At 52.8% G+C, this 15457-nt stretch overlaps 2 protein-coding genes across 2 annotated transcripts; one reads left to right on the forward strand and one right to left on the reverse strand.

Moving 5' to 3' along the window:
- Nucleotides 1-1858: 1858 nt before the first annotated feature.
- Nucleotides 1859-2644, reverse strand: CGCA056_v006912 (putative 6-phosphogluconolactonase; the record flags this gene model as incomplete). Its single annotated transcript, XM_037322161.1, has 1 exon — nt 1859-2644. The coding sequence occupies one exon, from the start codon at nt 2642-2644 to the stop codon at nt 1859-1861; it is 786 nt and encodes a 261-aa protein (XP_037178913.1).
- A 5793-nt stretch (nt 2645-8437) lies between these two features.
- On the forward strand, nt 8438-10123 carry CGCA056_v006913 (uncharacterized protein; the record flags this gene model as incomplete). The annotated part of the gene is made up of 1 exon (XM_037322162.1): nt 8438-10123. The coding sequence occupies one exon, from the start codon at nt 8438-8440 to the stop codon at nt 10121-10123; it is 1686 nt and encodes a 561-aa protein (XP_037178912.1).
- Between the last annotated feature and the right edge of the window lie 5334 nt (nt 10124-15457).

Genomic DNA, 15457 nt, shown 5'->3' on the forward strand with positions numbered 1-15457 from the left:
ATATATAACCGTCTCAGTATGATCAGTTACCGAGGGTTAAGAAAATCGCTCTTCTGTCGTTCAGTTGTACATCAGAGTCGGTGAGGAATGGGACGCATCGTCCCTTGGGTATGGGCAGTCTGAGGTCTATGTGATCAATCGGCGGCTCGTCTATCTCAATTTCATTTGATTGCTAGGTAATCAATGAGAAGCAGTGAGAATATCCATATGATACTCTGGCAGTGGTGTTAGTGAAGGTGGATGAAGACAACTTCGAACACACGTCGAGCGAATTGTAGACGGGCATGCTGTAAATATGATCCATTTTGTCACATTCTCTCCCAGCTCATCCATTGACATTTGTTGGGAAACTCCGGTGGTGACCAGCGAGTTTGGGTTGATTCGAAAGACTTCTAGGCGTCATAAATAGATACCCTTCGACGATATTTCTAAAGGGCAGCTCTCGCCGTTCATCCAGACGCTTCAGATTTCATTAACCGGAAGCCATCTCTGTGCCTGCCCACAACAAACCCAGAGCCATGTTTCTTTCACCCACCCACTCGTGCCTTCCATCACAACCTCCAGCGTTGCTCCCTCCTTCCTCACATTCAACCTAGCCCCACCACCACCTTCCCTTTCCCGATCCTCAACGCGCCTTCCTGCCTGCCTGCCTACTTATCCAACTTCCGTCCCATTCCCCTCAACCAGTTCAACAGCGACGGCGTGACCCAGTTGGTAATCACCCAGCTCAAACAAATTCCTCGGAAGGATTCCTGGTTATCCTAGAGGGGCGCTAAGTTCGAATCCCGTCACGCGGTATCCTTACAGGAAAGGGCCTAGAGGTGGGGACGCTTGTCCCATCTTTTGCTTTTTGTGACTCTAATTTTGATGTGATATGTGTATCTTTAAGTTCTGTCGTGATGTGAGTGCATGGTGTTGTTATCCTGTCGTTTTTGTCACTGACCCTTCCACGATCTCACCGAAAGCATACCAGGCCTGCATCACGGAAACCATCAACCCACACATACACCATCCGGTCCGCATGTGTCCTTACCCGCATCGGAAGCCCGTCGTTCTTCGCCGATCACCCGTGAGACAAATGATGGGTGCATACAAGCTCGGCAAAACCGGACGTCCTCCCTCTCTCCCTCAGCCCTACGGAGATCGTCGTCCGTGGGGTGAGGTAGGTGGCGCTAGCCCGCCAAGGCACTTGCATAGAAGCAAGGCAACCATTGCGTCTCGCCACCTGCCTCGATGACAGTGATGAAGACTAGCCATGCAAACACTCTACGAGCCCTTGAAGTCATTGGACGGCCACGTTAAACAGCAACGGCTTGTGGACTTTGGAAATTGTTTTGGTTTTTGGAATTTTATCTCTCTAGTATCCTTTTCCTAAGCGTGAACCGAGAGTCCATCAGACACTGGGTAGTAAAAAACGGTGATCCCCTCATTCCTTTCATATCATGAAATCATAATTGGTTTTTTTGGGTTTGACATTGGTAGGGGTTGGGATATCAAAGCTGGCAGGGACTTCTTGCGACCAAAAGGCGAAAATCAAAGAAGGGGGAACAGCGGAGAAGAAAAGCCCAAAGATGGAAAACATATGGCAAAGACGAATAAAGATCCAGCTTTCGCTCCCAATGGTGATATCCGCGACAAGCGCCCGCGACCCCGCGGACACAGACTGTTGTTTGGGTTTGCCTTCTTTTGCTTTTTTGGTCCTTAGCAATCGCATCCCTTCTAGAGATATGCCGTTTCGTCTGGGTCCCTTGTCTATCTGAAATGAGCAATGTGGTTTTTAAATACGCGCAAGATTCCTCCCACGTATCTCCAGGTTTTCCCTCTTCTAACCTCCCGCGACTTCCCGCTTTCGACCCGTTTACAGGAAGGAGCGGCGGGGGAAGCTGACGCCCTCGACGGCCGGGTTGTCGACGAACCAGCTGACGCGGTCGCCGGCGCCCTCGTTGACCAGGGCACAGGGGAGGCCGTCGCCGTGCTCAAAGATCCTCTTCATGATGTCCTTCTTGCCGCCGCCGGTGGCGACGAAGGCGATCTTGACGCCGTGGTTGACGACGGGGAGGGTGAGGGTGATGCGCTTCGGCGGGGGCTTGGGGGAGTCCTCGATGGGAGCGACCCAGGCGGTGGTCTCGCGCAGGAGCTCGTGGCCGGGGAACAGGCTGCAGGTGTGGCCGTCGGGGCCGGAGCCGAGCAGCAGGAGGTCGAAGATGGGCAGGCGCACGCTGTCGCGGCTGGCGAAGCTGGTGACGAGGGTCTTTTCGTACTGGTCGGCCAGCTCCTGGGTGTCGTTGAGGTAGGTGGTGTCGATGGGGTGGACGGTCGGGGCGCCGAGCTCCTCGGGGATCTTCTCGAGCAGCTCCTTCTTCAGGAGGGCGTAGTTGGAGTCTTCGTGGTCGAGGGGCACGGCGCGCTCGTCGGCGAAGAAGATCTCCCACTTACCAAAGTGGACGGTGTCTTCGGGGCCGGAGGACGGGGTGAGCAGGGCTTGCGCCAGCGTCTTGGGGAGGGAACCGCCAGAGACGGCGACCTTGAAGGCACCGTGACGACTCAGGCCGGCATTCTGTGCTTGGATGACGTAGGCTCGCAGAGCGGGCGCGAGCTCGCTGACCGATGGGTAGGCGTAGAGGTTTGGCTGCTTGTTGCTCATGGTGGGGTAATTTTTTGGCAGGTGAAAGGCGGGGGCGGAGGTGTTGTCGGAAGCGAGGTTGTGAAGAATGGAAGAGGGGAGATAGGCGGAAGCGAGCAGGCTGGTTAGGGTGCAGAATCTGAGAAAAAATGTTTGCTGGTGGGTTGGCCTGAAATTTGGCGAAGCTGTGTGGCTCGGAGTGTGCAGTAAGGTATCTGCAGGATGGTGTTAATTCGGCAGGCGTGGACGGGTGGTGTTGGTGGTGGTGGTGCGCCTTTGATTTATCTGGAGGTTCAGACGAAAAAGGCTCGAGTCGGAACGACGACACACGGGAGACAGGTAATAAGGCCCGAGGAGCGGCAGGGTCGGTCTAAGAATCTAGCGGGCGACGGATGGGTCATGGATGTTTCCAGATGCCTGGAACACACACACGGTGACACACACTGACCTTTGGATAGGGCAGAAAATAAAGACAAAAAAACGATAGCGGGGCTAGAATGTTTTGTCTTTTTCGGGGCAGGATGTCCAGAATTGCAGGCAGGCAGTTGCGAAATGAAATTGTAAAGCACAGCACAGACGTGGGTGCAGGCGCGGCAGGGCAGCTCAGGCTGTGGCTTGACTGTTGGTGCTTTGGTTGGATCTCGGCGTGTTTTGTCGCTCAAATCCAGCCGTTTTGTTTGTCGGTGGTCAGTGTGAGCCGTTTAGTGGTGGTTGGATGTGCAGCAGCAATACCGGGGCGCGGGCGGAATTGTGCGGGCTGCAGGTAAATTTGTACGGTTTCACCATCGATAACGGCGGGAGACAAGAAAGTGACGCTGCAATTGACGGCCAGTGATGCGAGATGGTGGGGTTGCGATATTCCAGGTTGCCAATGGTGGACCGCCGGTTACGATATGCAGTGGACAACGAGGTGGACTCAGCGGGCGATGATAATGCGGTATTATGTGCGAGATCGAAGAGACTATCTTGCTACAAGCTGGAGGCAGGTATTTCAAGCAAGTCATCCAGGGCTCCCCGGGTGAAGGGACGAGTTGCCGTCAGTCATCATGACAGCTCACCTCATGTATCTATTCGCCCCATCCATCTCTTTGTGAAGTGAGGTGCTGATAAGAGTCAGATCCCCTATGTACGGTAGACAACGTGCCTCTGTAATTCGCAGACGGCTAGGTACTGGCGACTCAGGGACCGGATGATCTTTCGCCAGGCTTGGTAGCACGTTAGATCCGCCGGCAACCGCGCAACCAGTCCCAAAGAGCTGCTGGGCCGGAGCTAGAGCCCGTCCGTCAAGATGAGGTCGGGACGCCGGGTGGCTGGCGGATGCAGAGGCCTTGGGACGGTTGGTGGTGGGCGAATGGGGTGGGACGATTGCAGTGGGATGACTGGTGTTGCTGGGATGGAGGCGCTCGATGATGGACGGGACTTGGGCCCTTGGGCTAGGACAGCCGGCCGCCGGGAAGCAGCGCCGCTAGAGCAAGCAGTGACAGCGGCCCCGTTTAGAGTCTAGAGGCAGATCCGGCGGCGTCGCCTGGGTACCGCACGCGTGGGAATTCCGAAGCGCGAGGATCAGATTGCAGGGCGACAAAGGATCAAGAGAGTTGCCTTGGATGTTCCGCTTCATGAGGTGCTCTCGGCGAAGGTCCGGGCCTTTCAGGACCGCCAGGCTTACCATTACTAAAGACCCGGTAAAGCCACAAGTGCCTCTGTTGAAAAGGCAAGAGCAAGCGTGGCTGCGGAGACGAGGCAAGAAAGAGCTGGGTCCTGTCGAGGAAGGAAGCAGTGAAATTGTCATCGCTCGGGTGCCCCTCTTGCCTCAACCACCAACAAAGGGTAACGACTGCCGAAAGATAGCACTCGCAAACACCGGGCCCGGAAACGCGTTGACCGGACATGAATTAGGAAAAGTATCCGGACGGCCTACCTAGTGTGAGGTAGAATGTCTGTACCTGCCTTTCCTATTGAATGCTTAGCTGCCTTAGTCACGCCACGGACCGGCTGGCATGCGGGATGGCTTGTTTCCTGATTCATCGGTGCGCCATCTGCACTGCCTAAGGTAGGTAGGAGCGAATGCCCCGCATGCTTTCCCGGCTTCATTCTTCGCACCTTCCAAGAGCTGCCTGTGCCTCGAGCATTCTCAGAAGGAATGGGGTGAGTTGCGGTCAAGGACGAAGGCAGGCGTCGGCCCATAAGGTATGCAATTGTTGCCTGCCTTGCTGGTACGATAATTGTTACTTGCACATGAACCTCCCTTACGTCCAATGTCAGGCCTCACCACTGTCTGACCGACTGCAAGCGGCCGGACGACGGCTCAGATGATCTAGGAGCCATGTCCGTCTTTTGTTGGCCAATTAACAAGCCTACCGGAGCTACCGCCGCCCGTCCAAAGCCATAGGGCATTTCAAGCCCTCCGCCACTGTTGCGTGCTCGATCATCAATTACCTCCTAAGGAATGCAGTGCTTCCGCTGGATCGACGCTGCGATGCACCTCAGAACCACCCAAGCGATTTCCCACGTTGTTGTGGCCCGTCCGTCTGTTCGTGTACGACCATCTCTGGGGTAAAGAGTCTAGAACCAACCGACGGGATGGCATGAGAGCCGGCGCGTCTGGAGCCGCGAAACGGACCAACACCGAGACGTTGATGCTATTCACAGGCCCGGTAACCGTTACAGGCTGTCGAATCCGCAGAGGCGACAAGCGACCTGCAACGACGTCAATCCGGAGTGCCAAGTCGCGTGATTTTGGGTCTCTATGTCCGTTTACCCTTCACAACCGTCGATGAATATAGATCGAAGAGATTCCGCCCTCGCGACCGAGATGCGATCTGATCACAGCGTTACACAAAGCCATCCATGGGGGCGCGGCCAAGGGTTCAGTGCCTTATACGCAGCCGACAAAACAAGTATTATGTCAAATTGACGAAATACTCTCTCGTGTATCCACCATGCGCCCCTCCAGTCACCACCACCACAGCACCACCTCCCAACCCATGCATAACATTCCAACACGAAGCTGCCACCCCCAGCGCCTCGTCATTTCTCCCGTTCAGCCTTTCCCGCACCCGCAACGCAATGGTACCGTCCGTCAGCTTCATCTCCAATCTCCGGGGTTTGAGATTCAGACTTCCGGAGAGCATCAAAAATAGGGGAGCAATGCGTCATGTTTTCCGGCGAGTTTGATGGATACCTACAGACATGACTCGATGAAGCAGTGCAAGAGGCTCGATTGACTCGGAGCTGGAGTTTGGTATCGCAAGCTGAGGTTGGTCGGAATATCCCATCGGAGTATTTTAGTGTTGCGCCCTACATCGAGGCATCACGACAATGACGTAGCTCTCGCCGGACTGACTCGGGATTCCTCGATTCAATGATCAGGGGAACCATCACGAACCGCCGGGCGGGCGGGGGTTCACCAAGCCCTGGCCTGGCGCTGCGGAGACACTGGCGTCATTGCCTTGAGTTAGAGGGGGAGAGGGAGGGGTGCTGGCGGGTCGCCGCCGCGCGCGCTGAGCTGAGACGAACAACTTTGAAACGGACATACCATCGTCCACAAACGGTCCGCATAGCAACAGACATCACGATGATTGCGCGTTGTCGTCCTAAAAAGACCAAAAGAGCAGATGCTGCATCGACGATGGATGTGTCAGAGGCGTCGGCAGTGCAGGACATTGCAGGACATTGCAGAACATGAACATCACCCAGGGCGGTGTGCTGCAAATCCAACGTCCAACCCACACTACGAGACAAGGCGCGAGAGTCCAGGATGTTGCAAAACGAGGCGAGGCAAATTAAGCCGCAGTGCCTTCCATGTTTTGCAATGTTCCCGGCCAATGTCACCGTCAAAGTTGGGTTGGGTGACAAACGGGACAGGGGAAGCTTTTGCCAAAACCGCCAACCATGAGCTCCGAGCTTTGGACCCTGAAGTTTAGTGTTGGCAACTGGATGCTTCAGCAGCGGCTGGGGCTGGCCAGGGCCCTTGTACGTAAGCCTCATTCTTCATATTCCGTGGAGCCAACCCCCAACATGGCCATGCAGCAGACGGTGATCAGGCACTGATCAGGAGAAACATTCATTTAGCAGAAACGACGGGGAGCGGCAGACGGCGGCAATACGTCCCCAGGAAACCGTTTCCAGGTAACAGGGCGTCAATTGCCCCATCAAACGCGTCTAATCCGTCGCTGCTGGAAGCTTGTCTCAACCCGTGACGGGAGTGGCATGTGAAATGGCACACGATACACGACGAAGGGTTCATGCGAAAACCAAACGAGCCCATAAAACAGGACCCATCGCAAAACGGACATGACGGGACGAAGGGTTCTGAGTGAACTCATGACGTCACGGATCATCATGTTCCTTGGAGAGCTTCCAACCCAATTTGCGCCGGGAGGGGGCCCATGGAGGAAGAAGCATGGAGGAGCATGCACGGGGAGACGCATGGTACGTGAGCTTGGGGGAGACGTTGGAGGAGGGTACGCAGCACTATGCGGTACGTGGTACTTGGGGAAGTCTCCAGGTCTCTGTGTCTCTCGCCGGCTCTGGGCCGTCCTCACGTTGCGCATCGTCCCAAACCAAGAGCGTCGGGACGGTGACATCCCCCTAATTCCAAGGTTGCGCCAACTGTCTTGTTTTGGGCATCGGGCGCAGAAACTGTTCAACATACACAAAGACAAAGGAGAGGGGACAGGATGTACAAAGTACTCAGGGCCTCAGGAACGTCTTGGAACGCTGCATGGCCTGCCCTACCATCCATCCAGACAGCCATGATCCATCCCTCCATCCATCGACCATCGACCGGCTGGCACGTCGTGGTGGTCCTGGTCCCGGTCCTGGTCCTGGACAGTTACCCCTCCACGCCTTGGACCCTGAAGTTCCATTTTTCAAGGGTCCAGACACCCCACTTGTCACCGCGCACCGGAGCGGACTCCAATCCGCGCCACTATCCAATTGATGAGTTGCAAATTTCTTCCCAAAGGTCGACGTCTCGCGACAGTCAGTCCCCTTTAACCCCTCACAAAACGGCGTCGTTCTACGGCAGCTGCTACTCACATCCAACGGAACAGGGTTCAATGTGCGTCTAGCACGATTTTCAATCAGTTAATCTCCTTGCCAAGCCTGTCAAAACGAAGGAATAGGTCCGACTAAAAAAAGACCTTACGCCTGGCCCTAGGCAACCCCCTCTCCAATTCAGTCCAGGGCGCAACACCGCGCCAACCACCAACGCTCCTTCAATTTACCTACTTCATACCCTGTCTGTCCATCTGGCGGATACGGACATCGCACCGTTCTAGACGAGGCCTTTCCTTTTTCCCTAGCGTTTTTCTTCCTCTTCCCTCTACTTTGACAATTCCTCCGTGTTCAATCTTACCACACTTTTATTTTCAAAATCACCAACGGACCCGGTCCGGCAGGGTTGCCTTGAAGTGGTCTGACCAGTGTGGGCTCGCCCCGTTCGTTGGCCGAAAAAACCAAAAATCCAAATCCTTGAGACACCATCGGCCGTGTGCCGGTTTTCATTTTCTAGGGTTCGAATTCTCACCGTCCCGTCCGCCGAGACGGTGTTCCAGTCAGGTACCACAGCGCTTCCGCCTGACTTGGACCTTGAGTCCAGCAAGACCAGGATCGCTGTTCTCCTCACTGACGTCAGTGTCGCTTGCTATTTCGATTTCTTCGATTGCAATCTCGATCTCGCCCGAATTTTCCTTCCTCTTCATTTTATCAGGGAGTCGCTCCTGCACCTTTGTGGCCTAGGCTGCTTACTGCTAGACCCGAACCGTGCTTGGCTTAACCGACAGGCATTGTACACGCTCTCTACTTTTCACAATGTCTACATCCAGCATTGGCGGCAACGAGTCGCCCATGGAAGACGACTCCTGTCGTCGCTTCCTAGAACTGGAAACGTTGCGTGAGCGTCGCGAACACCTCACCAATGCCCTTAAAGAGCTTCCCTACGACTTGATCCTCTACCTTGAGCGGGCCAAGGTCCACTCTGATCTGGGCTACCCTGACCTCGCTGTTGGGGATGCCTACCGAGCTCTGCTTTTGACCGACGAAGTTCTCACCGAGGGTTTCGAATACCACGAGCAAGCCGTGGAAGCGTTGCAGTCCCGCCCTCTCGACCCACTACCGTTAGTTCTTGACCACGGCCGCTTGTCAGAGCTCCGAAGCGATTTTATCGATGGAGAGGCTAAGGACCAAGCCGGCCTGGTTGCTCATGTCGCCAAGCTGGCTTCTATCCGATGCTATCAGATACTGTCACTCAGCTCATTGTTGTGCTCGTGTCTGAAGCCGGCCTACGACTTCGCCGAGAAGGGCCTGCAACTGGCCCCTGATAATGAAGAGCTGCTCACCAGTATGGAGCAAGTCGTCAAGATTGCTCGCCAAAGGCTCCGAAAAGATGATATCAACTCCAACATGCTCCCGGAATGGGGCATGGTTCGGCGAGAGGTCTATCCCTGGAACGACCACGAGCCTGATCGTTACGGTCCTCAGACCCTCCAGTATCTCAACAACCAGCTCTCCGAATTCTCGCCCAAATGCGAGGTCAGAGTTTCCAATCTCCCTGTTCTATTCGAGGAAGACGACAACAGCCAAGGCACAATAACGTGCGAACAACTCGGGCTCTTCGCCAAGGAAGACATTGCGCCTGGAGAGCCAGTCCTTGAAGAATACTCTCTCTTGACGGCAAATAACCGCCACAAGGACCCGGTCTGCGATGCCTGCGGTGCTGAACTGCCTCCACTGGATGCCGAATCGCCCGCCATCAAATGCGAAGAATGCTACGATACAGTGTTCTGCTCTCAGTACTGCCACGACAAGGCCCAGGAACTTTACCATCCAGCAGTCTGCGAGAAGGACGTGGATAATATCAACAAGGACCCCGATGCGTCAGAGGCTGACGAGGCTTTGTACTTTCTGCTTCTAGCCCGCGTCTTGGCTCTTGCGGAACACCAAGGTGTCCACCCCCTTGATCTCCCACAAGTCAAGTATATATGGGGTGACTTTGTGCGTTCGGACTCCCAGAACATCGATATATCGCCGAGACCGATCCCGCCGCCGACTTGGACGCTTCGATTCTCGTTCGAGTACAATGTCAAGCAACCTCTGCACATGCTCGAAAATATGGACGTGGATATCTTTGCGGGGATGCCTGAATACGATCTTTGGGTTTTCAATACCCTCTACAGCAAATTCCGCGGCACGGCGTCGAGTCACAAGAACCCCCGCACCGGCCGGCCAGAGGTTGCTGCAGTGCATCCTTTCTGGTGCATAGCCAACCACGACTGCAACCCGAACGTAACATGGGACTGGGCAGGGCGCATCATACTGAGGGCAAGAGAAGAAAAGATCATGGGAGACGAGCCGGGGCTCAAGGCCGGGGACGAGGTTCTGAATCACTACACCGACATCAGAATGCCTGTTGAGGAACGACGCGCGTGGGCAAAGGGAGCTCTTGGCGGTTTGTGCATGTGCTCTCGTTGCCGAACGGAAGCTGCGGCGACGTCTTGAGAGGCATCGCCTGCCTCGATACATTTCGGACTTGCACGACGCACCATCAATTATGACGGGTGGAATTTTGCGAAAATCGAGCGACTTGCGAATAGAATATATCGGGTAGACAATTCGGTTCTGGGCGGAGTAGGCAACAAATAAGACCCAGACGACACCTGTCTTGTGGTCGCATCATTTGGTTTTGTACACGAGCGGGAACGGGTATGGAGGGAAGCATACACGGCATCGAATCGCGAAATATCCTTTGCCTCTTTCACATCTCCTTGGCAGCCTCTCGACTGTCAGAGACTGCTCTTTCTAACTGCCCTCTATGTCGCGAAATTCTCTCTCACCAGACCGTATGCACAAACCCCGTTTTAGACCGTCGACCATCAAGCCCGATCTTGATTTCCGAGACCAGTGTGCTCCTTCATTACACTCCAACGTATATACTCTGGTTAATGGACCAAGTAGCCGTGAACGCCTTGGTGTAATCAATGGTCGGTGATACCGCATAATTTGCTCCAAGTTTAGGGGACGAATTGGTCAACGTGTAAGTTCGGTCCTTTACGAATTTCAAAGCATCCTGCCCCGCAATTGTGCCGCCCAGTTCTGAGAGGGCTTGTCATGAAGCTGCATGTTTGTCGCTGGACTCGCTGGCAAATCCACACCGTTGGCGCGTTGGCGCGTGAAAGAAGCCAACGATGTCTGCAGACACAATACCGGTGATTGCTTGCAGAGTGCGTCTGCATTATGACGAAGTGGCTAGCCACCGACCACTCGGGCCAACTTGACCTGTTGGGCTAGCATGGCCGCACGGCGGGTTCCGACAACTTGCGAAGTTGACTCTCAACTTTTCCCCTCTATTCCCCAACTGCCAACATGCTGTAGAAGATGCGCGCTTCTCACTTCTTTCGCCATGGTTTTGCTGGCCCATGGGCGTGCATGGAAAATAGCTTGGTTGCTGCGGGCTTGCAATGACAAACTGAACCCTTGCAATTTTTCCCGTGTTTTCTGATGTCATTGCGACCATTTTCTTGGCACCCTAATTGCCTGCACACATTACTCTTGACGTCGTCTGCTTGGAACAACTCTTTTCTGTCCTTGTGCAAGGCAGAGACCCTGGTAACAGGCTTCGCCATGGCACATGACACCTTGTTCCTTCCACCGACGTCGATGTGCCTGCCTCCTTCATCGCGATTTCTCTGTTGGCGAATATGACATCAAGCCTTAGGTTCCATGTTTGTTTGAAGTACTATGTGGTCGCAGACGCCCGTCGTGACGTTTGGAGCAATTGAGGTCGGCGGCGCAGACTACTGTGGGGCCGACCCAACTTTGTGTGATGGGATATTGGACACGGTCACTGTTGCTGCAAAAACAAGCCTGTGAAAGAGGGCGGAAGTCGCGACGACACTCGGAATATTGTGAAAGCAAACGGGGGAGAAGAAGGGTGGGAAAGGAAGCGGAAAAGAAGCGACAACGAGGAAAATCGCACCCAGAGATTCCCCCATCGGCATCCACGGCCACCTCTTCACCCCCTGTTTTCTGGTCTTGAATCGAACGACCTTAAGTACTTAATTCGGGTCCTAGATGTGCTTTTTCTACATTCTCCGTGACGTTGTGCTGGATGGGCTGGGCTAGGTGTTAATCGCGGTTCATCGACGAGGACCGGCCCCTGTGAGTTTGGCTGGTCCTTTCGTTAGATACGAGTATTAAAGCAAGGTGGTTTCGGACACAAGATGCAAGCAGTCTTCGTTCCGTATCATATCAAAGACGCAAACACACGAATCGGACCAGAGTCCTCGCGTGGCCTTGGCGCCTGAGCGCCGGGGAGACATGCAAGTTGTCTGAGTGGCGAGTCTTATTGAAATCAGAGTTGAGAGCGACTCTAAATCCCTAAACCCTTAAGTTCTCGGATACATATCAACTCGTATGATTGAGTGGGTGAGTTGAAAGTCTGTTTTGAAACGGGCTGTATGTTTCAGCTGAGGTTGCTGGCCGAGTTGAGAGGTTGCGGCTGCCCAGGTTGAAGTGTCGCTATTCGCGTAATATTGAATTGGACTAAAGGAAACTCTTATGAAGAGCTTTATACAGCGTTTTTGCGGCTGCAAAAGGTAGGTTGGGCTCGTTCTGTGATGATGGAATAGTTGGTATGTTGATGCACCGGTACTTGGTACTTCCTTCAGCGTTGAGATGACGTTGCCCCGCTTCTTAAACCGCGACGAGGCCTTTCTCCCAACGACTCAAATCTGTTCTTAAAGGGGGGGGGAATGGCATTTAATTGCTTCTTAGGACAGCAAGCAATGAAACACGCAAGGCATCTGTATCGAATAGGGAAAGATAGCGCGCCGGTCCAGCTCTGCCCAGGACCAAGTCGTTCACGACAACCAACCCATGTTTGACACAACAATGACTAAAGCCGGAAATTATAGTCTCTCCTTTTGGCCTAGTATTTGGAATAGAATATCTATAGGACCACGTTGGACAGGGGTGATTGGGCGGGGTAGCGAGACAGGTCGTCGGCGATGGAGCCCGCCTCCGAAGGAAGCGGGACGTGCTCAGTGATGGTGGTTCGACATGCGGATGCTGTCATGGCAACACTTAGAGAGGCACAGTCTCCAGAGATTTATTTGGATTCATTTCTGCTATTCTAATAACGCATGTAACACGTCAGTCTTTATAGGCGACGCCATCGCCTTAATCAAGGGTGATCACGAGGATGGTCCGCCCCCTGAGTCGATGGATTGAGGTTTGAACGATCCCTGCAACGAAGCTGTTCGACTGATTATTTCACTCTCTGAAACGCGGTTTCGAGGTGCACAACAACAAATTTGGTCGTGGATTGGCCTCCTGTCCATCACATCACGCATCTCTTCCTGGGTCCACAATGAAGGGCCAACTTCTGGGATCGGAGACGTTGTCTCTTCAGACGCTGTCTTGTTGAAAGGCGACTTGGGTGATGATTCAGAGAAATAGCGTCGCATGACTGGGCGATAGAAGAGAAGAGAATTGACAGGGTGTGAGTTGATGATTCGAGACCCGGTGATGCACCCTTGTTGGGAAGCGGCTGAGCAGGCGGTTGGTTCACCTGACACCCAACCTCAACCCAGAAGGCCCAGAATCAAATAACAACATGACCCAGTTGACGACCATTTTTCAGTGTTCTGACCGTCCTATGCTACTTGTAGCAATAAATTCTAGAAGTCGAGGCGTGGGCTGCGAATCCAGGACCAAAGCGATTAGCTCAATCTGTCGAAACATCACGACGTTTAAAACTAACCGCAAGAACTATTCAAGAACAATTCATCATTACTCTACCTTCATTTTGAACAAAAACACCGTTGACCACGGTCAACATATTCCTCGTTCTGGCAGGTAATGTGGCCCCGGCACTTCGCTGACGGAAGACCACCTACCCAAGTGCAAAGCTAGGCTGCAGCCCAGGGTTTCGAAATCCAGCACTTGCCCCCTCACGAATATTCGACGTTTTTCACGTCGAGTAAGGTGGGATCAATAGAAAGGGGTAAGACACGGGCGGTCCTGCGATGAACAAGAATCACGATGAATTCGGTTGTAAGTTGTAGGAGCTGGTCATGTACGATGCCCACCCATAATTCGTCGCGGAGATCAATAATTACATGTGTGACTCTACCTTATATACGTGATTGTGGAGTGTTTACCAGAGCCGCTTCTTCTGAACAGTTTCACGACGGCCTTGATGCGAGGAATGAGCAGCCACCTTCGAATTCCGATAGAGCATAATTACAGACCCATCTTGAGTAGTAGTGAGATAACTTGGACAGGAAATTGAAAATGCCTACATCAATTGTTTCAATGTTTACTCCAGTGGCACGTATATAAGTGGGTGATGTCTGTAGTCGCTAGAATTCCAGGTCCCGAAAACTATCAATCAGTAATAACATCGGAATAGCACGAAAGTGGCAGAGACAGCAGAAGTACTTTGGATATGACAATTTCAACATAAGTCATGTGGGAAGCTCTGAATCATGCCGAAGATGAAGAATCTTCAATGGGATGATTTATGAAAGCACGTACTTCCGAAAAGATCTGACCGTCAAGAGACCACACAACGAGGAAAGTAACATCCTGTAAATGTATCTGTTCCTCGGAGAGTGGTCTAAATTTCGTGACATCAAGATACAGACTCAACTTTTCTGCTGATGGTCAGCTGGCGATGATACTAGAGCCACCCGTGCCACTTTTGCAGGACGGTGATATATACCACTTCTTGGTTTTGATTGTCTCATATATAGCAAGATACACGACGGTCCCTTCAGTTTGGCATTGCACAGATGTCAGAAGACGAGATCGCAGGAAGATGAGTGATTGAACCGTTAATGTGACTTTGGAGTAGAGGCTATCAGGCTACCGGCGAGCTGATTAAATCGAAAGATTCAAGAAGGCAACGGCCTTTCTGCTATTTTTCACTGAAATTAGTGTTCTTTAGGACATGCTAAGGTGGAATTTGGCATCGATGTTTACTTCATAATTTTATGTCACTACTCATCTCCTTCCAAACTTCAAGACTTTCAGTACGCTTCTCACGTTCTAGTCTTATGGGAGCCAGTATATGTCAGATGGATACGGAAAATAATTTTCTGTGCTCATGACCTCTCGTTGGGATAGAACTTCTTTGTCACAAATCCGTCGTCTTTTCCACTGCCAAATACTAGAACACAATGCTAAACTTACACGTGGCTAGGCGTTGTGTGACACTATCAGGGAGCATTTGCCCAAAGCTATTGGTCACACGATCCAGGGCCATTTATGGGTAGTCAATTTGAGAAGTCTTTGTACGCATGGCGCGTTTTCAGCAACGCCAACTTTGACGAGTCTGCTGCATCCGTCGCCAATGGAACAGTTTTTCTTTCGCTCAAACCAATTGCGAAGGACTCGGATGGAGATGTGAAAGAGCAACTGTGGTAAGGGAGAAGAAGCAAGGGCTGAATACAGGCAAAAGCGCATACTGCTGAAGTTGGTTTTGAGTCTTTTTTTCACTGAAAGTGTTTATATAATAGTCGTGAACGTGCAGCCATACATCATCGGAAGTCCTACACATCATCATCACTCTCGTTTATCAAGCCAGTCCTATCGCTATTTACTCTGGCCTCCAGACCGTCTGCAATGTTTTGCTCATTACTTTTGGCCCTCGCCGTTCTGGCAGTCGTCCCAATTGTCACCGCCGCCCCGAGGGTAGATGTAAGCAAAACGAATGCTCTCCTAACAAGCCCACCATCAACGCCCCCGCAAGACCTGTTTTCATTCGAGTCATGGATCGACGGCATCAGCACGAATCCCAATGGAACCCACTTGTCGTCTGACGAGGCTATC

This window comes from Colletotrichum aenigma, assembly GCF_013390185.1.
Source record: "Colletotrichum aenigma strain Cg56 chromosome Unknown KSG_Cg56_contig04, whole genome shotgun sequence".
In the NCBI taxonomy this organism is placed as follows: domain Eukaryota; kingdom Fungi; phylum Ascomycota; class Sordariomycetes; order Glomerellales; family Glomerellaceae; genus Colletotrichum; species Colletotrichum aenigma.